Source organism: Schizosaccharomyces octosporus, assembly GCF_000150505.1.
Source record: "Schizosaccharomyces octosporus yFS286 unplaced genomic scaffold supercont6.3, whole genome shotgun sequence".
NCBI lineage: Eukaryota > Fungi > Ascomycota > Schizosaccharomycetes > Schizosaccharomycetales > Schizosaccharomycetaceae > Schizosaccharomyces > Schizosaccharomyces octosporus.
This window is the reverse complement of record NW_013185621.1, coordinates 1,570,369-1,590,835: the sequence shown is the minus strand read 5'-3', so window position 1 is coordinate 1,590,835 and position 20,467 is coordinate 1,570,369. Positions and strand designations below refer to the sequence as shown.

General features: G+C 38.5%; 13 protein-coding genes across 13 annotated transcripts; 7 read left to right on the top strand and 6 right to left on the bottom strand.

Moving 5' to 3' along the window:
* The first annotated feature begins 112 nt into the window (after nt 1-112).
* On the top strand, nt 113-2,091 carry SOCG_01262 (ubiquitin conjugating enzyme Ubc15). The gene is made up of 5 exons (XM_013164217.1): nt 113-355; nt 443-586; nt 666-695; nt 779-1,004; nt 1,045-2,091. The coding sequence occupies exons 1-5, from the start codon at nt 311-313 to the stop codon at nt 1,101-1,103; spliced, it is 504 nt and encodes a 167-aa protein (XP_013019671.1). The 5' UTR covers nt 113-310; the 3' UTR covers nt 1,104-2,091.
* A 48-nt stretch (nt 2,092-2,139) lies between these two features.
* Nucleotides 2,140-6,088, top strand: SOCG_01261 (RAVE complex subunit Rav1; the record flags this gene model as incomplete). Its single annotated transcript, XM_013164216.1, has 2 exons — nt 2,140-2,226; nt 2,291-6,088. The coding sequence occupies 2 exons, from the start codon at nt 2,140-2,142 to the stop codon at nt 6,086-6,088; spliced, it is 3,885 nt and encodes a 1,294-aa protein (XP_013019670.1).
* Nucleotides 6,089-6,291: 203 nt separating this feature from the next.
* SOCG_01260 (histone H3 h3.1) lies at nt 6,292-7,107 on the bottom strand. Its single transcript, XM_013164215.1, has one exon. The coding sequence runs from the start codon at nt 7,009-7,011 to the stop codon at nt 6,601-6,603; it is 411 nt and encodes a 136-aa protein (XP_013019669.1). The 5' UTR covers nt 7,012-7,107; the 3' UTR covers nt 6,292-6,600.
* SOCG_01259 (histone H4 h4.2) lies at nt 6,451-8,118 on the top strand. Its single transcript, XM_013164214.1, has one exon. The coding sequence runs from the start codon at nt 7,265-7,267 to the stop codon at nt 7,574-7,576; it is 312 nt and encodes a 103-aa protein (XP_013019668.1). The 5' UTR covers nt 6,451-7,264; the 3' UTR covers nt 7,577-8,118.
* A 231-nt stretch (nt 8,119-8,349) lies between these two features.
* SOCG_01258 (transcription factor Rsv2) lies at nt 8,350-11,572 on the top strand. Its single transcript, XM_013164213.1, has one exon. The coding sequence runs from the start codon at nt 9,219-9,221 to the stop codon at nt 11,175-11,177; it is 1,959 nt and encodes a 652-aa protein (XP_013019667.1). The 5' UTR covers nt 8,350-9,218; the 3' UTR covers nt 11,178-11,572.
* SOCG_01257 (3-hydroxyacyl-ACP dehydratase Htd2) lies at nt 11,423-13,178 on the bottom strand. Its single transcript, XM_013164212.1, has one exon. It carries the CDS (start codon nt 12,595-12,597, stop codon nt 11,695-11,697), a length of 903 nt encoding a protein of 300 aa, XP_013019666.1. The 5' UTR covers nt 12,598-13,178; the 3' UTR covers nt 11,423-11,694.
* On the top strand, nt 13,017-14,205 carry SOCG_01256 (uncharacterized protein). The gene is made up of 3 exons (XM_013164211.1): nt 13,017-13,228; nt 13,282-13,368; nt 13,429-14,205. Exons 1-3 carry the CDS (start codon nt 13,043-13,045, stop codon nt 13,492-13,494), a joined length of 339 nt encoding a protein of 112 aa, XP_013019665.1. The 5' UTR covers nt 13,017-13,042; the 3' UTR covers nt 13,495-14,205.
* SOCG_01255 (RNase P subunit Rpr2) lies at nt 13,461-14,183 on the bottom strand. The gene has a single exon (XM_013164210.1). The coding sequence runs from the start codon at nt 13,973-13,975 to the stop codon at nt 13,631-13,633; it is 345 nt and encodes a 114-aa protein (XP_013019664.1). The 5' UTR covers nt 13,976-14,183; the 3' UTR covers nt 13,461-13,630.
* A 337-nt stretch (nt 14,206-14,542) lies between the features above and the next one.
* On the bottom strand, nt 14,543-16,260 carry SOCG_01253 (peptide release factor). The gene has a single exon (XM_013164208.1). It carries the CDS (start codon nt 15,771-15,773, stop codon nt 15,219-15,221), a length of 555 nt encoding a protein of 184 aa, XP_013019662.1. The 5' UTR covers nt 15,774-16,260; the 3' UTR covers nt 14,543-15,218.
* On the top strand, nt 14,737-15,099 carry SOCG_01254 (centromere-specific histone H3 CENP-A; the record flags this gene model as incomplete). Its single annotated transcript, XM_013164209.1, has 1 exon — nt 14,737-15,099. One exon carries the CDS (start codon nt 14,737-14,739, stop codon nt 15,097-15,099), a length of 363 nt encoding a protein of 120 aa, XP_013019663.1.
* A 121-nt stretch (nt 16,261-16,381) lies between the features above and the next one.
* SOCG_01252 (acireductone dioxygenase family protein) lies at nt 16,382-16,903 on the top strand (the record flags this gene model as incomplete). The annotated part of the gene is made up of 1 exon (XM_013164207.1): nt 16,382-16,903. One exon carries the CDS (start codon nt 16,382-16,384, stop codon nt 16,901-16,903), a length of 522 nt encoding a protein of 173 aa, XP_013019661.1.
* Nucleotides 16,904-17,202: 299 nt separating this feature from the next.
* On the bottom strand, nt 17,203-18,576 carry SOCG_01251 (uncharacterized protein; the record flags this gene model as incomplete). The annotated part of the gene is made up of 1 exon (XM_013164206.1): nt 17,203-18,576. One exon carries the CDS (start codon nt 18,574-18,576, stop codon nt 17,203-17,205), a length of 1,374 nt encoding a protein of 457 aa, XP_013019660.1.
* Nucleotides 18,577-18,821: 245 nt separating this feature from the next.
* On the bottom strand, nt 18,822-20,306 carry SOCG_01250 (uncharacterized protein; the record flags this gene model as incomplete). The annotated part of the gene is made up of 4 exons (XM_013164205.1): nt 18,822-19,046; nt 19,166-19,942; nt 20,011-20,075; nt 20,141-20,306. The coding sequence occupies 4 exons, from the start codon at nt 20,304-20,306 to the stop codon at nt 18,822-18,824; spliced, it is 1,233 nt and encodes a 410-aa protein (XP_013019659.1).
* Nucleotides 20,307-20,467: the final 161 nt, after the last annotated feature.

The following is a 20,467-nucleotide window of genomic DNA, read 5'->3' as shown; positions in this document are numbered from 1 at the left end:
CATAATTGTTTTATAAACTAAAACGACAATGCAGTAAGTGTGTTTAAGCAGGTTATATATAAAGAGGTATTAAAATTATTTTTAGCGAAATAAAGGTAACTCAAGAGCCCATCAGTAGTGCCCAGCTATTAGTGGTGATCTCTTTGTCCAAAGCAAATTACTTTGTAAGCATTTCCCTTTATATTATTTCACCTCCTATTTCTCTCCATCACCTTTTCTTTTTTATTTTGTTTAATAAAAAAAAAGCAAAAACTGAATATATTTCTTTAAAATTATAAAACAGTTTTGCCTTCAGAGTAAATTTGCAAATATGTCTTCGCCAGCAAGTGAACAGCTTCTTCGGAAACAGTTAAAAGTATGTGATTTGATAGTTCTTTTTTGTTTGTTTATTTGTTTTATAATTTCAATTGTTGATATGTGACTAAAGGCTAACACTCATTAGGAAATTCAAAAAAATCCTCCTCAAGGCTTCAGTGTGGGATTGGTAGATGATAAATCCATTTATGAATGGGAAGTTATGATCATCGGCCCCGATGACACACTTTATGAGGGCGGTTTCTTCCACGCGACTTTGACATTCCCTCAGGTATGTGGTTTCTTATGTGAAGATCCAACTCGGTGATCCCTATAGAGGAGAGCCTTTCATATTCTAACTAAATTTATAGGATTACCCTTTAATGCCACCAAAAATGAAAGTAAGCTTATTCATGGATGTGCTCACTTATCGCATTTTGCAGCGCTGAAGAATTTTTGAAGTAAATGCTAATTTCTATTTTAGTTCACTACCGAAATTTGGCATCCTAATGTACACCCTGATGGTGAAGTCTGTATCTCCATTCTTCATCCTCCCGGTGATGATAAATTTGGTTATGAAGACGCGGGCGAGCGCTGGTTACCTGTTCATTCACCTGAAACCATTTTGATCAGTGTTGTTTCCATGCTTTCATCTCCAAACGACGAGTCTCCAGCTAATATTGATGCAGCCAAGGAATTCCGCGAGAATCGTATGTAACATCTGAAATTCCGTACTAACCACTTTATTAGCTCAAGAATTCAAAAAACGTGTAAGACGTCTTGTCCGACGATCTACCGAAATGATGTAAAAACATGTACGAACAGTTATAGAAAAATGAATCTTTTAGTTTTTATTTTAAAAAATATACGGTCGAGCATTTAACAAGCCAGGTAGTATTACTACTACTTATATTTCCTCTATGGTAATTTTGGAATTTGCATCTGGTTTCGATTCGTGTTCATTCATTCACGCGATAGTAACATCTTTGGTGTGAAAGGACTTGATTTGTCTTGTGCCCATCCTTATTTTTTGTTTTCCGGTCAGTAATGGTGAATTAGGAATTGACAACACTAAAATCATATAACCTTCACGTATTTTACATCAAGTATTATTCTTTCTAAAATCTTACTTCGGACTCGATAATCGTCTCCAACAACAAAGTGTGGACTGACATGCTCTTTTGGTGATATATAAGATTCTCTTTCAATTTCGAATTACTTTCTTCATGCCATTATAAACCCTATATACTCTCAGTGCTTGTTCAGTGTATTAACTGTTACAGTTGAGGATGGGTATAAGCAGTCTTTTGGAACGAAGAAAGTGTATAAACATATGCTGTTTCCTCTTTTCTTGCTTTCTCAATTGTTGATACTGTTACTGTACGAATCTTCACGAAATGCCATTCTCTATTATTCACTCAAGCAACTTATGTTGATTGCAGTATATCATTATCATTTAGAGAGAGAAAGGTTAATCCTTATGTAAATGTTTTAGTAACCTGTGCTATCTTTGACTATGCCTACTTGATTATTTCTCAACAGTTAAGGGATAGACAAATGCTCTCAATTCAAATGTGTATAAGACGCTTCGCATAGCTCAATCTTTCAAGTCTAAGATTGTTATGAATTAATTAAGTAACTAAACTACTGTCCATTCCTACGTGTCTTTTTGGTTTGTAAATCCAGCAACTTCTTTTGTTTACTGAGTAACATGGTTACCTTTAATGTGATGAAGTAAACTAGAGAAAACAACCAAGAAGGGCGTATGCTAAATTAGCAAATACAATACAGTTTGTAAGAAACACAAGTTTTTTTGGGAGTTCATGATTTGAATTCCTTCATAGAATGCCCCTGGCTTTTGTTAATCCAGGCACTCCTTTAAAAGGCGCTTCTGCCAAGGATTATGTTTACTGGAATCAAAAGCGTGTTTTGGTACGCATGAGCTTCTCATTTTTCAAATTTTTTTAATGGTAATCTCATTATTAATTTAATCTAGTCTTTAGGCACAGCTTGTTCTGTCGCTATTATTGTAAATAACTATGAGCATTATCAAACTATACAACTCGATAAAAGTGTCTCAGCCATCGCGCTGAATTGTCGTGGTGCAGCCTTGGCCATATCGTATACGGATTTCGTAACTGTGTATTTGCCTGACGAACAATGGCATTGGAAGCACTATATAACGTATAAAGTGCCGGGTGATAGTTCTGTTCTGACATTATCCTGGGGATATAATTTAAACCTTTTAGTATGTACAGGAAAAAAATTAAACATTCTTAATTTTTCTGACGACCAAGTTTGTGTACTTTGGTCTTTGGATTCAGCATCAGGCATCCCTTTTGTTGGATCAAGTCTATCATCCGATGCTTGTTACATAGCATCTGTCGAAAAAGGAAATCCACTAGCTAAAGTCTGGTTAAGATCATCTCCTCAAGGAAGCGTAACGTCCTTATACGATTTTAGCTATCTCCCTCACCCAGTACCCATACGATTTTACTCTTGGTCAAAACCACTGCATCCAGACTCCAGCAGTTCTCTTCCATTTTTCTGCACAGTTGACGTTCAAAATATTTTGCGCATATGGCAGACCGGTAGTCGATTTGGCTCCCAGCTTATGCATCTTTCTTGTTTTTTGGACTTGAAGGAATATACCGATGAAGCATCAGTACCATTCTGTTTTTTACTAGAAAGGGATGATTTTACAGCTGCTTTGGCTCATGCCATTAGTCGGTACTCAGGCGATTTGCCTGATGATCCCGTCCTTCCAAAACTGGTAGGTCTAGCTAGTTCGCATCCACAATTATTTTTTTTATTTTCTAATTATAAACTACACGTATTTTCTTTCCACATGGATGAAGATTACCTTACGACTGCTAAACTGGTTAGAAGTGTTCCTGTCAAGTTTCCACGAAATGCTTTACCGCCGGATGGATTTCTTAAGGTATACAGAACCATGAAAGAAGATGAATACGATTATAAGTTTATAATTCACTTCCAGGATTATGCCAACGAGTATGCATTTAAGTTATCAAATATATATTCAGATGAAGAGTTCGTACTACACACAACCCAAATGTTTTATGGACATGATGTTTCCGTAAAATCTCTTGTTAGAACATCTAATGGACATGGAATTGCTTCTTGTGACAGTCAACGCGTCTGCATGTTACAGTCGTACTTATCTGTTGATAGTCAAAGATCATTAGTGCGACGATCGAAACTGCGATTAGAGGAAAATGACTTTGTTTTACCATTACATGCAGGTGAATATGCAGCTGTAATTAACAATTCTACTATAAAGCTCTGGCATTGCGATAACGCCTTCGCCCCCGTGTTAGTTTGTTCTAGTAGTGAAGTTCCCACTAGTGAAATCATAACTTTTTTTATTTTACCAGTGCAGAAAAATCAAATTTCTGTGTTATGTGCATTAACAAAAGGTGGTCATGCTTGGTTTTATAATGTATTGATAGAGAATCATCAAGGCACAAAACTCGAGTTTCTAGATCGAGTAGGCTTTACTCCCAAAATTTATACAGCTTCCGCCGTTGATGTTATGGGGTGGTCCTCAACATTAAGCCAAAGCAGTATAGAGTCATTCGAACGTGAAGTATTTGTCTCGATTTCTGATGATGGTTTGCTACAAACGTGGATGGCAAGAATTTCAGGTCCTTCGAATGCAATTATAACTGAGTTTTCTCGAGTAAGAACGAATATAAAAGCCGCAAACATGGTTAAAGGCTCTACTTCGAGAAAAGTAGCTGTGGTTTCAGAGAATCGGCTTCGCTTGTCTATTTTTGATACAGGGAGTTCTTTTTTTACTGCCAATGAAGAATTCACCAATGTTTTTAATAAATATGGCCCCATAATAGATTTAGATTGGACTTCAACTCCCAATTCTCATTCCATCCTTGCCATAGGTTTCCAGCATCATGTTATCTTACTATCCCAGAACCGTAGATCTTATATTAGTGACGCTCCTTGTTGGGTACCTATTCGGCTTTATAATTTGGGTATGTATACGGACATGGTTATTAGTGATTCTTCCTGGCTAGATAATGGTACCTTGGTTACTGCCGCCGGAAATAACTTATTTTTTTTTAAGAGCAAACTTCCTGATGATATATCACTGCTATTTCCTTCCGCCCTAAAGCGAACAGCAAATAATATATTTGACCTTGCTTACCAACTGAATGGTATTTTGCCGGTATTCCATCCTCAATTTTTACAGCAGTTGTTGCTTAAAAACCAAGAGTATTTAGTCCGGAAAATTCTCTTGCTCTTTTACATTTCTTTGAAAAATGACCATCCTATGCACTTTTTGTTGAATATGGATTGTTTAGAATTTTATGAACATGATGATGAAAAACTGATGAGCTCATTCTATGAAGCCTTGACGAAACATGCCAATGAAATTACAGTCAAGAAGGATTTTTCTGATGAACAGCCATCTGTTTCCGAAAATCCACTGGCGTATGTAGAAGCATTTACAACGGACCTGTGTCTGCTGTTGAAAAACAAGAAAGTGAAAACTTTAACAAGGTCATCACAGTTCTATCTACTAAACGTAATAGAGGCCTTTTGTAAAGCAGATCAACTTCGAAAGTCATTGGATTTGAATGGGAGAAGATTTTGTATTATGTTGAACCAATACGTTTTAAACAAATATCAACATCGATCAAATCTTCTTCCTACTCGCGATGCCTTATGGGCATTTTACAGTACCAATAAAAGTGTTCTGCTAGACTACACGGTGAAAGCTCATGGAAAGACCTTGCTATGGCCGGCCGTTGAGGAGTACAGGTTACCTTTTTGGTTAAATCAGCAAGCATTGAAGAACGTTTTTGAGGATTTGTGTAGAAATCACTTTACTAACAACGGTGATCGGGATCCCGAGAAAGTTAGTTTATACCATATAGCGCTTGGCAAAGTATCCGTCTTACAAAAACTTTGGAGCTTGGCGAGCTGGAGTAAAGAATCAAGACCCACAGTGAAATTTTTGTCTAATGACTTTACACAGAACCGATGGAAGGTTGCAGCGTCCAAGAATGCATTCGCATTATTAAGTAAGCATCGGTACTTTTATGCGGCGGCTTTCTTTCTTCTTGCAGACAGTCCGTATGATGCAGCGAAAGTTTGCATCCGCAATCTGCATACTTTATCTTTGGCTGTAGCTATCGTACGAGTATATGAAGGAGACGGAAAAGAATGTCTAAAAAGGATTATCGAGGAATTTGTTTTGCCCTCGGCAGCTTTCTACAATGATCGTTGGCTTGCAAACTGGGGGTTCACAATGATAAATGAGAAAGCGAAATCAATTAAAAGTCTGCTTGTTCCATTAAGGTCACTTATAGAAGTTGACGACGATCTAATAGAGTCCTTCAAATTGGATAATCATGAGGAGGAGACGCAAGGAGAGACAGAGAACGTAGAAGAGAATCATGGGAAGACCAAAAATGAGCATACATCGGATGATCCTGCATTAATTTTACTATACGATTTTCTTCGATGCGACGTGTTACAAAGGGATCAAATGCTGGAATATCTGTTTGTTCTCAACAGCGCTCGTGTATACAATGAAATGGGATGCGACCTGATTGCTCTTGAGTTACTACGCAACTGGAAATTTCAGTTCCCTTCCAGCATTCCTGATAGGGAGGCAAAGGAAGAAGCTACGAGAAAAGAAGAACAGTCAGAAGCTAGTCCCATAGAAAACAAGCCTACCACTATTATGGGCCAAGAAATTAAACCAGCGCCGGCTGAAATACCAGAATTTGATGAATCATTTTTCTTTTGAAAAACATTTGAAAGAGATGATGAAATAGGGCAAAGGCATTGTACATTCTTGCATTGATTAATAAGAATATAAAAATTGAATCAAAGCTGACAAACAAACTAGACAAATATGAAGAAGCTAGTCCACAGGAAGCATACGTACGCACCACTTACTCATTCATTCATTACAAGAGGGAAAACATATACGAAACAGAAATACAGAAATATTTGCGCGCAAAAAAAATAACATTACTAAATATAATAGTTAAAAGGTTAAGTACCAACTAACTAAAAGAAGCAAAGAACACATTCAACCATAGAAAAGCTATCATAGATGGTTCGAGAACCCGCCCGAGCTCATCCAACAAGTCCACGGAATGAAAAGAAAAATCAATTAATAAACAAGAATGACAATGCGAAAGAAAAGAACACGGAATAAAGTAACACTCATCCAATTAATAAACCCATACGAATTCATACATAGCATAAATTAACGCTTTGAGATAAACAAAATGGTAATCATCAACTTAATGATTAAGCGCGTTCACCGCGAAGACGACGAGCCAATTGCATATCCTTGGGTTGAATAGTGACACGCTTACCGTGAATAGCACACAAGTTGGTGTCTTCGAAGAGGGAGACAAGGTAAGCTTCGACAGCTTCTTGAAGGGCACCGACTGCAGAGGATTGGAAACGCAAATCAGTCTTGAAATCTTGGGCAATTTCACGAACCAAACGTTGGAATGGAAGCTTACGAATCAACAATTCAGTAGACTTTTGGTAACGACGAATTTCACGAAGAGCGACGGTACCGGGACGATAACGGTGAGGCTTCTTGACACCACCAGTAGCGGGAGCAGCCTTACGGGCGGCCTTAGATGCAAGTTGCTTACGAGGAGCCTTACCACCAGTGGATTTACGTGCGGTTTGCTTGGTACGAGCCATTTTTCAGAATTGCTGTATTGTGTAGTTGTAGAGTAGACTTTTGGCGACTGCAGGCGCGTCCTTATATATATAGAGTGAGCCCTAAAAATTTGATCAACAACCCGAACCCTGTTATTAGAATTGACGTCAAAGGATTGATGGCGATTGTCGCACTATATATAAGAAGGCACAGGAGCCCAACTTTATCCAGTAAGCACTCGAACTAGCGAGTTTAGCGTTCTACAACCGGTTTCACTAAATATATTACTGAACTATGTCTGGCCGCGGTAAAGGAGGAAAAGGATTAGGAAAGGGTGGTGCCAAGCGTCACCGTAAGATTCTGCGTGACAACATTCAAGGTATTACCAAGCCCGCAATTCGCCGTCTTGCTCGTCGTGGTGGTGTCAAGCGTATTTCCGCTTTGGTCTATGAAGAGACTCGTGCTGTCTTGAAATTGTTCTTGGAAAGTGTGATTCGCGATGCTGTCACCTACACTGAACACGCCAAGCGTAAGACTGTCACTTCTTTGGACGTTGTCTATTCCTTGAAGCGTCAAGGCCGTACCATTTATGGTTTCGGTGGTTAAACAGTTTTTGTTGTTTGGTTATTTGTCTGGTTTACTTTACCAAACGAACGCATCGAAATATCACGAGATGTGTGTCAGTTGGACTGGAAGAAGCGAAGCGTAGAGAAGGTTTCATCGTCTTTTAGGAAAGGCCAAGCCGTATGGACCATGATTCTTGGTTCTTCGTGCAATTATGATTCTACTCTTGTATGTGCTGGCTTTCTTGTAGGATTGGAAATCATTCCCTTGAACATTCTTTCCCTTGGAGCCATCTGCCGGTAGTGTGTATGAAAATACATCGCTATGCCCATACCTATAGCCAAAAAGATAGAGCAAGAGCAGGCTGTGGATGATTTCCTTGCAGAGGCTTCTCTTCCAACATTCTTTCTACGAGATCCTTCTTTGTGTGTTTTTTTTTATTTCATTTTTAATGATGGCAGCACGCTTTTGTTTTCTCATTGTATAGTATTTGCTAAGAGCTTGGTTAATTGATGGATTTTTATGCTTTGATTGAAGCGCGCGTAGAGAAACGATGAAGAGAGTAGTATTTTATATGTAAAGAGAAAAAAAAAGTGTAATAGCATCGAGATTGTGATCCAAGACTAAGTGTGGAATGGATTCCGAACGCTTGGATAGTTTAATTCTTCTTACTTCGTTACAGTACAGTTTTATTTTTCATCAACCCATCATCCATTTACTCAATCCAATCCAATCCAATCCAATTTTTCCTTCTTTCTTTACCTCACTCCCTCCACATTGTTTCCTCGGGTAACGTTTGGTGGTGGTTTAGGTTATTGGGGTTAGAATCAAGCGAACCTCTTCTCCACAACCACTACACACCACCTTTTCACATTCTCAAATTTTCTCGTTTCTCCCTCTTCCTCTCTCCCTCTCTCATCTTATACTCTCTGACTTTCTCACCAAAACTCGTTCCACATCAACAGACGTTTACAAAACGTTCGACGAAAATCTTTCATAAAGCAGACGATCTGATCTGCAACAGACGTACGAGGATGGACGATGGGTTGACACCATTCTTACATGCGATGAAGTGTCCTAATCTCTTTGATGAAACACCATCACTATACCTAGACTCAAGTTAACGTGGTTCATCGTTCTCCGTTTGTTTCCTCCTCTTACAAACGAATCTGGACGCTCTTCCTTTCCATAACAAACATGACCGGAACCTGACCCAGCTAAGCTAAGCTAAGCTTGACTTGGCTTACCACGACGACAACCAACTTCTCTCTAAGAAACTCCGTACAAACATAATATAACGTTCTGATGGTGGACTTTTTTATTTGCTTTAACAAAAAAAAAAGATGGTTAACGAAATGGTATGCAATGGTTTGCACTTCGTTCTAGTGCCCTATTTTTACATTTTGCAGGTGATGATTTGTAAAGAATCGGCAACTTTCGCGGTTTGACATTCGATTGGTTTCGCTTAAAGTAGGCGCCTCTAGAAAATTAAACATTCAATGATATCAGTTTTTGACGTATTATCTATCTCATGTTCGGTTATGCTCTGTTTCATTGGTGGAGTTTCCTTAGAAAACGTCATTTCTGATGGTTTGTATTTTTCGATGACTTCGCTTTCTAGATCTTTTTCTATGACATCATCCCTTTATATATACAGCTGGGAGGCTGTAGTTTGAAAGTTTTCATGGACACTACAGAAAAATCACAGTCAAGAGCGCCATCGAAAACCACAAATAATGAACCGTATGGTTCCAATTGGAGACTTCAGGAATCTCAATTGACTTCCAATTCCCCTTTAAAAAACAATAAACAGACTATACCAAGCGTGTTTCCCAATGTCTTTTCCGATACCGATTTTGACCAACTTTCTAGCAACGGAATGGATTTGAAACGTTTGGATCCGAATGCAAAGGAATCTATGGATCCTTCGGGCTATCCCGACATGTCTTCTTGGGATTATATGATGAACGTCCCTATACGCGTCTACAATGAAGCCGAAGGCATGGACCCCTTTACCCTCGACACCATTCAAGACTCTACCATGGACCTATCCTTAGATCCAATGTCTGCCGATTATGCCCATGGCGGAAATTTTGCCAGCGCGCCCTCGTCTTTGGGAAGCAATCCCGCGTTTGTCACTACGCCGTCCAATGGGTCCAACGAAAATAATTCCCTGCCTACTAGCAATGACCTCGACGTGCCATTGTCTCCTTCTGCAAATGCCGACTATAATGCCGCAGCAGCTACCCAAAATATGTCCGCCCCTCCTCCGCTAACTCCTTCCCTTCCTGCCGTCAACGATTCCTCCTTTTCCAACACCCACATGCAACTTCCCAGCCAGGTGATGCCAGACGGGACTGGCTCTATTCCCAACGTCGATGGTAATCCATTTGGCATGGATCCCCCTTCTCTAGAAGCTGGATTGCTTTCCTCCCAACAGGTTGCGAATGGTATCAACAATAATGACCCGGCCATGCAGAATTATCACTTCCGACAGCAACAAAAACAACCACAGCAACAAAAATCTGCTCCTCCTCCTGTGCCCGCTCCTGTCATGCCGTCCTCCCCCATCTCATTAAAGCAAGAGCAGACGGCTGTCCCTTCTATGTTTCCTTCCGCCGATGCCAAGGATTCATCGGCATTGCCTGTCAAACAAGAAGAGTTTGGCTTGTCTCCTAAGAATTACCAGGATCAAGCTGTTCCTGCGCCGCCAAATTTATCTCAAGCTTTCCAAATGTATAGCATGAATCAAAATCTTCCCCGACAACCAAACATGTCCATGAATGGTGACGGCATTCTAGATTACAATGCGTACCCAGTACGCGATGCCTCTTTGGATTATCCCACTGTTCAGCGATCTCAGGCGTTGGCTGAAGCTGCAGACTCGTTGTTACCTTCCAGCCCCTCTGCTAATGCAGAGTATGGCTCACAGGCTCTAGATGGCGTTTCTGACATGCTTCCATCTCAGATGCAAAATTCTAATCAATTCCCTCAAGAATCCCTTCCACCTCCATCTAATCACACTTACCCTATTCCCATCAATAATTCTTATCGCCCAAAACGCCCCTCTCTAGTTCTCGGTTCCATGAATTCTCTTTCTCCTACCCAACCGCCTGTTGTCGTTCCTTCCAATACCACTCTAAGCCCGTCCCCTACATCAACCTCTCCCATGAAGAACTCCTTCGCGAATGGTGGATTCGCTTCTCTTGAGACGACAAAACCTCAAGCCTCTGTGGTCGAGCCACCGCCGGCTCCACCATTGGCAAATATGTCCCCTACTGAACAGAAGGAAGACCATCCAGTGGCCGCAGCTGCTAGTGTTGCTGCTAGTGGGGAGAAAGATTCCATTCCTGTCGACACTACCCCAACCCCAAGTGCAACTACTTCGGCTGGAACACAGCGGAAACGGAGAAAATTCAAATTTGGAAAACAGGCAGGTCCAGTACGGTGTACCTTACCAAATCGTACTACAGGCGAAACATGTAACACTGTGTTTTCGAGGACGTATGACTTAATACGTCACCAAGATACAATACATGCCAAAACTCGGCCTGTTTTTCGTTGTGAAATTTGTGGTGACCAGAGACACTTCAGTCGCCATGATGCTCTTGTTCGACATTTACGTGTAAAACACGGTAGGTAAAAAATGTCTTACCAAGTCGTGGTTGATTGAAAAACTAAAAAAAGTAAAATAAAAGGGATACATACACCTCACTCAATATTTGGGAAAAGTCTTATTTATTTTTCTTACGGTTATTCATGAGAAAATCTTTTTAAATTTTTTGTTGACGAACTGTTAAAAATGTCTACAAGGAATGAGGTTTTCGGTTTATGTTTTTTTTTTCGTTACTCGTTATGTATATTTAATAATTTTCTGTTGTTCTTTTTCTTGGACTTCATCTTTTATTGTTTTTCTTGTCGTTAGTTGTTTCGAAAGTTCCTATCTCAAAACACTTTTGGATTAACTTCAGATCCTTGTTTGTTTTAATAATATGAAAATGCCAGAAACGACTTTGTTAGGCTAAACGACTCTATGAGACAATAATTTATTTGTAAAAATTACTGGTGTAGTTGGTAAAGGTAATTGATGAAAAGCGTATATAATATACCGTTGTTTGTATCTGTTTATTACTAGTTCGTAAGTGCTGTTGGACTATGCCCTAGTCAAGTGAAAATCTTCCTTTTGCTAGCAATGTAGGATGAACAGTAGAATTGCTTTCCAGCCAAACAGCCAATGTATTATCATTTGTGCAGACACGAATGGGGGTACCGACGAATATAGGAGTCAAAAGACGATAGTTGAATTGACGAATTCTTGTACTTAGTTCTGGGTATGAATATCGAAAGAAATTCGCCATGGCTGTTATAAGCAATGGACCTGGAACAATAAGATTTGGATATTTTTCCACTGACATCGTATATGGTCCATTCCAATGAATGAAATGAGCATTAAACATCAAAGCGGAAAAACGGAAAACCATAACTTCGGTAGGAGTAAATACCCATGACTTTGTCGAAGGAGATTTACTGATAATTTTCTTTTCATCTACCAGATAATCCTTGTTTGTATAATACAAGGTACGGTCTTCTTCTAAACATAAATCTTTTTGTTGGTTGTAAATTTTTCTTTCAATCAGAACTTGTGCAGGAAGTGTATCAGCTTTTGAAACGTTTTCTTTAGCAATAGACAAGGGGTTTATCTTTTGTCCTACCTGTTTTGTGTGCACGACCTCATGACATTCAGCTTCTTGAAATAACCGCAGCGGTCTATGAAACTTCAAAACTCCATGCAGCCAAAGACGATGCTTATGAGACAACCGCTTTCCAAATGGAGAATATACAGTTTCGTAGCCGTCCAGATCTAGTTGTGTTTCTGAGGAAGCGCTATTTAGGAATACGAAATGTTGAGCTGGCTGAACAATTGGTGACTTTTGTAAATCAAAGGTAGATTCAGGTTCTGGTTCTGGAAGTTTTCCTTGAAATAGGGCCTGTAATTTACGAAGAGGGCTTGGGGAAAGAAAGTCTTTTAGCACAACTCTCCGCGAGAGCAGGGAACCGTTCATGTAGAATCGAAGACAACCGATACCGAAATTCAGTGTAAACTGGACTAGTAAGAAGTTTTGTCTGGTAAACTTTGAGCTTTTTCTCGAATAGATGCAGCCTAAAAACAAAACATAAAAACATAAAAACTAGTTAGCCTAGATGGCGTTTGTCACTTTACTTTGTTGGCATTTGAATTCAAAAGGTTATCCAAATGCAGAATCAACTTATTGAAAAGTTATCGTCCTTCTTAGTACGTTAAGGTGCGTCTACATAGATCAAAGACCATAGGTGTTGTTGCTGTGGATGAAAACTTCAGCCGACAGTGTAACCAATTTATGGTGAAATACCTCCCTACATCTTTCAGCTCTTCCTGCTAAATGATGCTCTATATATAGAAAGTACTTGTCTTCCAAGTTTTTATTCTATTCAGTTAAGTGAATTGCTTTTTAAGAAGGATGTTTACTAATGCGAATATTTTCTCTTGCACTAAAATCCATTATAAGCGAATACAGCGAATGGTTACCTTCACTATATCACTGTTTGAATGAAAAGGAGCTTACATCTACCATGAATTATTTAGAGGGTAAAATCGATTTTCATGGACAAATTCTTTGTTCAAAGTACATGAATTATGCGACCGTAATATCTGGTGTACGGCTGTTAGATACGCTCTGGTGAACTTGCTAACAATGCGTAAATTATAGGTTGCAGCATACATAGCAGGATGGTTGGCTCAAGATTCGTTCTTGAGCATTAAGGTGTTTGTCGTTTTGAGCATTATTACTGGAATTGTAAGTATTGAACAAGTATGAAATATGTGTGATATACTTGTTAACACGACGCTGTTTTAGATTTGCATTCCCGCATGGCCCATGTACAATCAAAAGCCTCTGCAATTTCAAAAGACTAAAAACTAAATTTGCTACCTTGATACAGAGCGAAAAAATTTCAACAAATGTTGGTGTGCATAAAACTACAATCATGACTTTCATTTCATTTGGCTCAATTGCAGGAATTCTTTATGGCTCCATCATTTCTTTTTCATTTCTATAATCATCCTTCTTTTTTTTTTTTTTTTCCGTTCGAAAGGGGAAATCGCTTTGTTGTCCCACACTCATTGCATACCCATAAACTACGATCGCATTCAGGTTTCCTTTTAGATGGCTCTTCCGTCCGCACCGAACATGTTTTGCCGATCACCATAAGACAATTGCATTTCTTGCAAATTGTTCTCTTAATATTAGGGTGCAACCGTAAAACAGATTTCTGAGATACCTGCTTTGCTGTGGAGATGTAATGCTTAGAAAATTTCGCTTCTTCAGTATGCTGAAGTAAATAATGTGCTGCTTGATACAAGTACGAAATCCGACAATGTTGGTCTTGCTGTTTTCCACTCATTATTTTCTTCTGAATGAGTTCCACCTCCTACTACTATTTACAACCTTTTATCCAGTGTCACTGCAAATGAGCAGGGCATCCACCGTAAATGGTTTACCTCGATTGCAGCGAAGATTGTTTGTTTAAGAGAAATAATAATAATAATAATGGTAGAACAGAATTTCGCTTATGATACGGCGACGCTCATAGATTTTGTTCTTAATAAACCAATATTTTCGTATAAGGAAAAATTCAAATATAAGGAGAAAAAAATACTTTCGGTATCCGATATTTTCATTGTAACTTAACTATCCTAGTTAGGATAATGCAACCGCTTTGCGTTGCGTTAAAGTATACATATCGAAATACTAAATTCCAAAAAAATGACTGCGCTCGCGTATGTACTATCAGTATACAAATTTACTACGCGGTTTCTTAACTTACGCAATAACACGTTAGAGAGTTGTCAATAATCTCATGAGTATGGATGACTTGAACATCGTATTGTTTACTTGGGGCCGTATCCTGAACAAACCAGAAAGCAGATATAAAAAGCTGAAAATGCTTTATTAAAGGCATTTCAACATTTGGATTTTAGTGAAAGAAAGTATTTATTGAGTTTGCAGTTGTTCAAAGACTTCAACAAGTGCCTGTTCTATTAAAACCAGTCGCGAAAAGAAACGCGACGCGAAAGCTTTGTTTTCTACTGAAATCTTCACAGTTCTCGGAGGTCTTACACTCATATTTATTTTTTTGTAGAAAAACATCAAATATTAACAGAAATGGCTAAAAAATCGTTGATGGCTGAACCAGGAGACCCAATTCCTCATCCGCGTCGAAAAAGATATCGTCCGGGGACAATGGCACTCCGAGAAATTCGAAAGTATCAGAGAACAACGGATCTGCTCATCCAACGTCTTCCGTTTTCCCGAATCGTTCGTGAAATTTCATCCGAATTTGTTGCCAACTTTTCTACAGATGTCGGCCTTCGCTGGCAATCAACAGCTTTACAATGTCTTCAAGAAGCTGCAGAAGCTTTTCTTGTCCATTTGTTCGAAGATACGAATCTTTGTGCTATTCACGCCAAGCGTGTGACAATTATGCAACGCGATATGCAGCTTGCTCGTCGTATCCGTGGTGCTTGATCTTGATGCTTAAAGTCCATGAAAGAAGGATTTCCAAAGTAATCATTTCTCCCTAGTGTATGCAGTCCCATCACGTAATTCTTTCTGTACGACTAAACAAGCTTTCACCTTTCATTATCTCACTGTTCTTCGTCTGTGCATTCCCGAAGAGACTGATCACTCTGCTGTCCCTCAGTCTGGCGGCCGTATTTTCTTCGGCTTTTTTTCTGACGATTCCGTTTTTTCTGGATAACTTTTTGTGCCCTTAACGACAACAAACTGTTTTCTCCATGTCTAAACTCGTCAACTTTTTCCGCTAATCGTTTCCTTGCTATTTTTCGATTCTGTTCTCTCGAACGTGTTTCTTGACACCGGACAGTGATACCGGTAGGTAGATGTTTTAGTTGTGAAACTATACTTGTTTTATTTATTTTTTGTCCTCCTGGCCCACTCCCGCGAACAAAGAGTTCTTCAATGTCTTCTTCATTTATCTTTTCCAATTGATATGGCTTTTTTGTCTTTGGTCCTTGTAATATCGCGTTCAATCCAAATTGGCGAGACGTCCAAGGTTGGCCACTGCAGCTATGGATATTTATAAGAAATTTGTTTCTCTTTTGGATTGACTTGAGTGACTGAAGATGGATTTGTTGTCCAGTGCGAAAAGGTACACGAAAGAACCTTATCGTGGAAATCATAGTTTGCGAAAGCCAAGTATACTGTCTCTTTCTTATTTAGAAATGAGATAAAAATTATTTATATGCTTTACAAAATCGCCTTTATTGGAAAAGTATACTCAAGGATATTTGGAGTTCTTTGTATGATATTCAAAATCCCTCTCAATAGCTCTTCTAGAAGTTAAAACTCTGCATCTAAGGGAGGTTATATATTTTATAATATCTTCAAATGAAAAAGAGACAGGTAGCACGCTCTAATCTTTGACTTTCAGGTAAATTACTTCAATGGATGTGCAACTTGGGATTAAAACGACTCCATAGGAGACTTATGAAGGTATAATTTTTTTTTTTATTGCTCCTTTATTCGTAACTTCTATTTTCAAAGTTCTATTCAATATCAAAATCTTGATAATGAAATGCTTGCGTGCTTGATACCTGGCATGTAATTGCTGTGGGAAGCTCACTGACTAAAATTTTGCTAAAGCAAAGTTCAGCATCATCCCGATCCCTACTCAATCTTCACTACTTCTTTTAACAGTATATAAACTTGTTATTTGAAATAATATTCTTCATATATTCTATTTATTTTACAGAGATATTTCCGTTGAATCGTTTGAGCAGTTCGAACTATGAGAGCTTACCTATTTCAAGATGAAGGAGACCAAAGGATGCCTAATGATTCCGGCATTCCTATCACTGAAGCACAGTTAGCAGCCGCAAAGGTGATCAGCTCACATTCTGATGGTGATTTGTATGAGTTTGCTGATGAATTGATGACAAAGTATGGCTTCAAAAGCCGCGATGAAGTAAGTGTCAGCCGTGTTAAGTTGGGTGAACGTTACAATTCCATGGTTCAAAAGTTCTTTGAAGAACACTTACACGAAGATGAAGAAATTCGTCTTATTATGGATGGAAGAGGCTATTTCGACTTACGCTCGGTTGATGACAAGTGGATTCGTATACTCGTCGAAAAAGGTGACTTAATCATCTTACCAGCTGGTATTTACCATCGCTTTACCACTGCCAGCGATGATTACATCCACGCTATGCGTCTCTTCAGAGAAAATCCAAAATGGATTGCACTTCCTCGTTCTACTGAAACTGATAACATTGATGCTCGTCAAGGTTATAGAAAGTCAATCACATCATAAAACATATGGATATGAGGTTATTTGTTATGTTGAGCATCTTGGACGTACACTGTTGTAATATCAGTAATAGCAAACCCTTTCCACCTTACAATTTTACAATTTTCACGATTAAAAATTTACAGAAAACAAAGCAAATGATTTTGAAAAGTGTTGATTAATTTCAGTAATCTGATCTGGTAGCCTAGATGTTATTAATAGTCTTTATACTAAGGTGCAATAAAGATGTACAATATTAATTAAAAGACAAAATGCTCGGCTAGACAGAAGATAAATAATAGCAGGATGCGGTTTAATTTCCGTTACCACCAAAGTGGAATTAAGTAGTCTCCCAAGGCCACACTTGTGTAATTAATAATGTAGAAATCACCTAAGATAGATCCACCCGATCCCTTCAAAATAACATGTCCATCGCCTTCGGTATTCAAATAATCAGAAATGTTCAAAAATCCAGATCCATAATATGCCAAAGGTCCAACACCGGAAGAGTTACTACTATTTAAGGCAGTAGTATCGTTGCTGGTGGTATTGGTGATAGTATAGGGAATTGGGGGAATTGAACTGTTCGTGAGATTCGAGTTGTATGTGCTGTTCGTTAGCAAGGTTGGTGTCAAATCAACGTAGCTGTTCACGTTCACGTATGTGGTATTGGAAGCAGCAGCGGAAACAGTTGCATTGCAATTTGTTTCACTTTGAATCACGACAACATCAGCTGAACTTCCAAATCCTGTTGCAAAATATCCGGTGGGGCCGAAAAGTGAATAATAACTTCCGTCAAAGCAAGAGGAAGAACTCAATTGACCTGATAAGCCGCATGAAGCAATATCCTGAAACAATGAAAAGGCAGATGTTTGATTGCAAAATGCAAAGCTCTTCAAAAAAGATATAGAGGAACTTAAAGCCAAGAAATAAAAGTTGTAACCAAATACATCAATAACCTTGGAGTCAACTACGGGAACCTCACGGCGAATGGAAGTAGTACTCTGATTAGTTAATGTTTGATAAACTGGGTTTTCGGAAGAATCCAAAACAGAGACATTCGTTGAAGCCGGTTTCGCAGCTCCTACAACTACTAATCGTGATGCTGAGTGATTAACGAAACTCTCACTTAATCCAAAGGAAGTAAGAATCAAAGAATTTACTTCAGTCGGGAGAGAAGTAGAAGAAGTGTTGGTTTGATTAGAAGTTGTATTCCAAGCAAGAGATGAATTGGTTGTCACGTTTGTCGGGTAAAAACTTCCAGATATCGTAGCATTGCTATCACTACCAGCTTCAGTCCAATAAGCGGAAATACCGGAAACATCACTTGCAACCTTAGAAAGACTTTCGCTAGCTACTTCATCCAATACTAGAAGTCGAGGTCGCTCGATGTGGTCTAGTATTGGGCTCCAGAGGACATTGTCAATAGACCTCAAACTGTGCAAACTATCAGTAATGGCGAATTCGTCTCCTCCACTTTCGACTGCCCAGAACCTTTCACGAGTTGAAATCCAAGAAGTACCATTTAGTAACACAACATCCAATACTACAGGAACAGTAGGGGCCGTTTCAGTATTGGTAGAATTGTACAGAGTTACATTCTCGGCTTCAGCCAAGCGTTTATTAAGGTACGGAATAGAGGGCAGCGCAGATGCCAGTGTGATTAAGCTCAATACAAAACAGATAGCTAACTTCATGGCGATAATGAATGAACTGCTAGTACCAATATGATTTCTGAAGTATTTAAATCAAAAAGTACTTACGTTTCTTTCATACATAGCACATATATGATCTCAAATATTGTCTACCAATATTGGCAATACCCTTCGTGCATATGACCTCAGGATGAGCATAAAGTGATACGCTGGCGACATATGGAACGATAGGTATCGATTATTTAATGAAAATTTCTTAATGCTTCCTCGGTCCTGTTTCTTAATTATTATTCATATGAAATGGGCAGTGTCTGCTTTTTCTGAAGCCACCAACATTCATCACGAAATTCGCAACTGCGACATTTGAAAACTTCGTTAGGAGGTACGCCTATAGGCTCTCTCATGGTCCGCCAGAATGAGTTTTCCCGGTTATAGCAATTTTCTAAGACTATCGGTTCATGATCAAATTTTTCAACATACAAAAGCTGTTGTGATTGGGGATTCCAATATGCCTTGATATGTGTTAGTTAATATCAATAGAAAAAAGTAATTATAAAAAAAATTTGAGTAAATCACAGTGTAAAGACAGACTTAATTTTTAACACCGTCAAACTCATTCAGCTATACTTACAATACCCAAGTTTTGATCGGAAATGTTCAGACGCAATCTCCGAGAGATTTTTGAACATAATTTGTAAAGTCCATCCAGTGAATTATTGTTTCGAAACTCATCTTCAGGAATGGTTGGTATTGTCCGAATACTCTGCTCCAAAAACTTTTCGCCCAGATCTTTATGGCCATCCAAGTTCAGGCACTTAAAAAACGAACTAAACCAAGATGTTCTCTCTGTTTCTTTATTTAGTTCATTTGGTTTAACGTACAAAGGCTTAGTAGACTGTAAGTTCAATGAAGGAAAATAATGAAGAAAAAGATGAGCGTAATACATAACTTGTATCTTCGATTGATAGACTTGGGAGTCACTTGGTCTCGTATTAGAGAACCTGGTTTTATTATCAGTAAAATAAATATCTTTTGCAGCTGGATGCCAATAGTCACGGATATCTTTATGTTCATTACTAGCTTTTCCTTGCTGACCAAGGCTAATTTCGTCAATTATCCCCATAATGAGAGAATCTTTGTAAAACCCCCAAATGGGAAATTCACGAGTAATTCCATTCATCGATAACTGATGAAGCCCTTCAATTTGCTTCAGAATTTTAAGAGCCCAAGGCTCTTCTTTTGAGGCTTTATCAAGTAAGATACGATCTGTAGGCGGCGTCGTTTCGTATTCGAGATGTTGATGTACAGAGCTTCCTTTGGTCATCTGGGGAGAGGTCTTTTTTAAGTTTTTGGTCAAATAATACTCCTGTTGCACCTCACACCATAATGGTGATACTAAATCGGTAACCTAGTAATATTTTTGTTAACACCTATCAAGAAATATACCTAAAGGCTCAATTAAGTTCATTTTCATACATTTAGGTAACCCCGACGTTTTCGGAATAAATCGTACAAGGTCTTTTTTCTAAACATATCCTCTTCTAAATTGAGAAATAATGTTAGCATAATCAATTCGTTTTCAATCAAATTCCTAACATATACATACCTCTAGTATCAGGTTCTATGGAGGTAATGTCCCATTCAACATTTGAGGTAATTCCATAAATTTCTACTTCAGAATTTACATTATTATTATAAGAGCTTTCTTGTTTATCAAGTTCTTCCAAAAAATCATTTAAGTCCTCAACATCAAAAACTTCGTAGTCTTCCATGCCAATGAAGGCTTTCTCAAACTTATTATTGACCAAACTTACAAAGTCATAAACACTGAAGAAATCAAGAAAGAAATTATACGCTAGTTGCCAATCCCATTCGTATGTATCAAGTGGGTAATTTTGGAAAATGGTAAAGTGAAATCGAAAGACTAAATTGG

What these genes read in the sequence shown, in the direction of transcription:
- SOCG_01257 (XM_013164212.1), bottom strand. Translation starts at nt 12,597, where the DNA reads ATGAACGGTTCCCTGCTCTCGCGGAGAGTTGTGCTAAAAGACTTTCTT.
- SOCG_01255 (XM_013164210.1), bottom strand. Translation starts at nt 13,975, where the DNA reads ATGAGTGGAAAACAGCAAGACCAACATTGTCGGATTTCGTACTTGTAT.
- SOCG_01259 (XM_013164214.1), top strand. Translation starts at nt 7,265, where the DNA reads ATGTCTGGCCGCGGTAAAGGAGGAAAAGGATTAGGAAAGGGTGGTGCC.
- SOCG_01262 (XM_013164217.1), top strand. Translation starts at nt 311, where the DNA reads ATGTCTTCGCCAGCAAGTGAACAGCTTCTTCGGAAACAGTTAAAA. An exon ending in CGACTTTGACATTCCCTCAG is followed by an intron (nt 587 to 665) that starts GTATGTGGTTTC and finishes CTAAATTTATAG; the next exon opens with GATTACCCTTTAATGCCACC. An exon ending in TAATGCCACCAAAAATGAAA is followed by an intron (nt 696 to 778) that starts GTAAGCTTATTC and finishes TTTCTATTTTAG; the next exon opens with TTCACTACCGAAATTTGGCA.
- SOCG_01258 (XM_013164213.1), top strand. Translation starts at nt 9,219, where the DNA reads ATGGACACTACAGAAAAATCACAGTCAAGAGCGCCATCGAAAACCACA.
- SOCG_01256 (XM_013164211.1), top strand. Translation starts at nt 13,043, where the DNA reads ATGCGAATATTTTCTCTTGCACTAAAATCCATTATAAGCGAATACAGC. An exon ending in ATGCGACCGTAATATCTGGT is followed by an intron (nt 13,229 to 13,281) that starts GTACGGCTGTTA and finishes CGTAAATTATAG; the next exon opens with GTTGCAGCATACATAGCAGG. An exon ending in TGAGCATTATTACTGGAATT is followed by an intron (nt 13,369 to 13,428) that starts GTAAGTATTGAA and finishes ACGCTGTTTTAG; the next exon opens with ATTTGCATTCCCGCATGGCC.
- SOCG_01253 (XM_013164208.1), bottom strand. Translation starts at nt 15,773, where the DNA reads ATGATTTCCACGATAAGGTTCTTTCGTGTACCTTTTCGCACTGGACAA.
- SOCG_01260 (XM_013164215.1), bottom strand. Translation starts at nt 7,011, where the DNA reads ATGGCTCGTACCAAGCAAACCGCACGTAAATCCACTGGTGGTAAGGCT.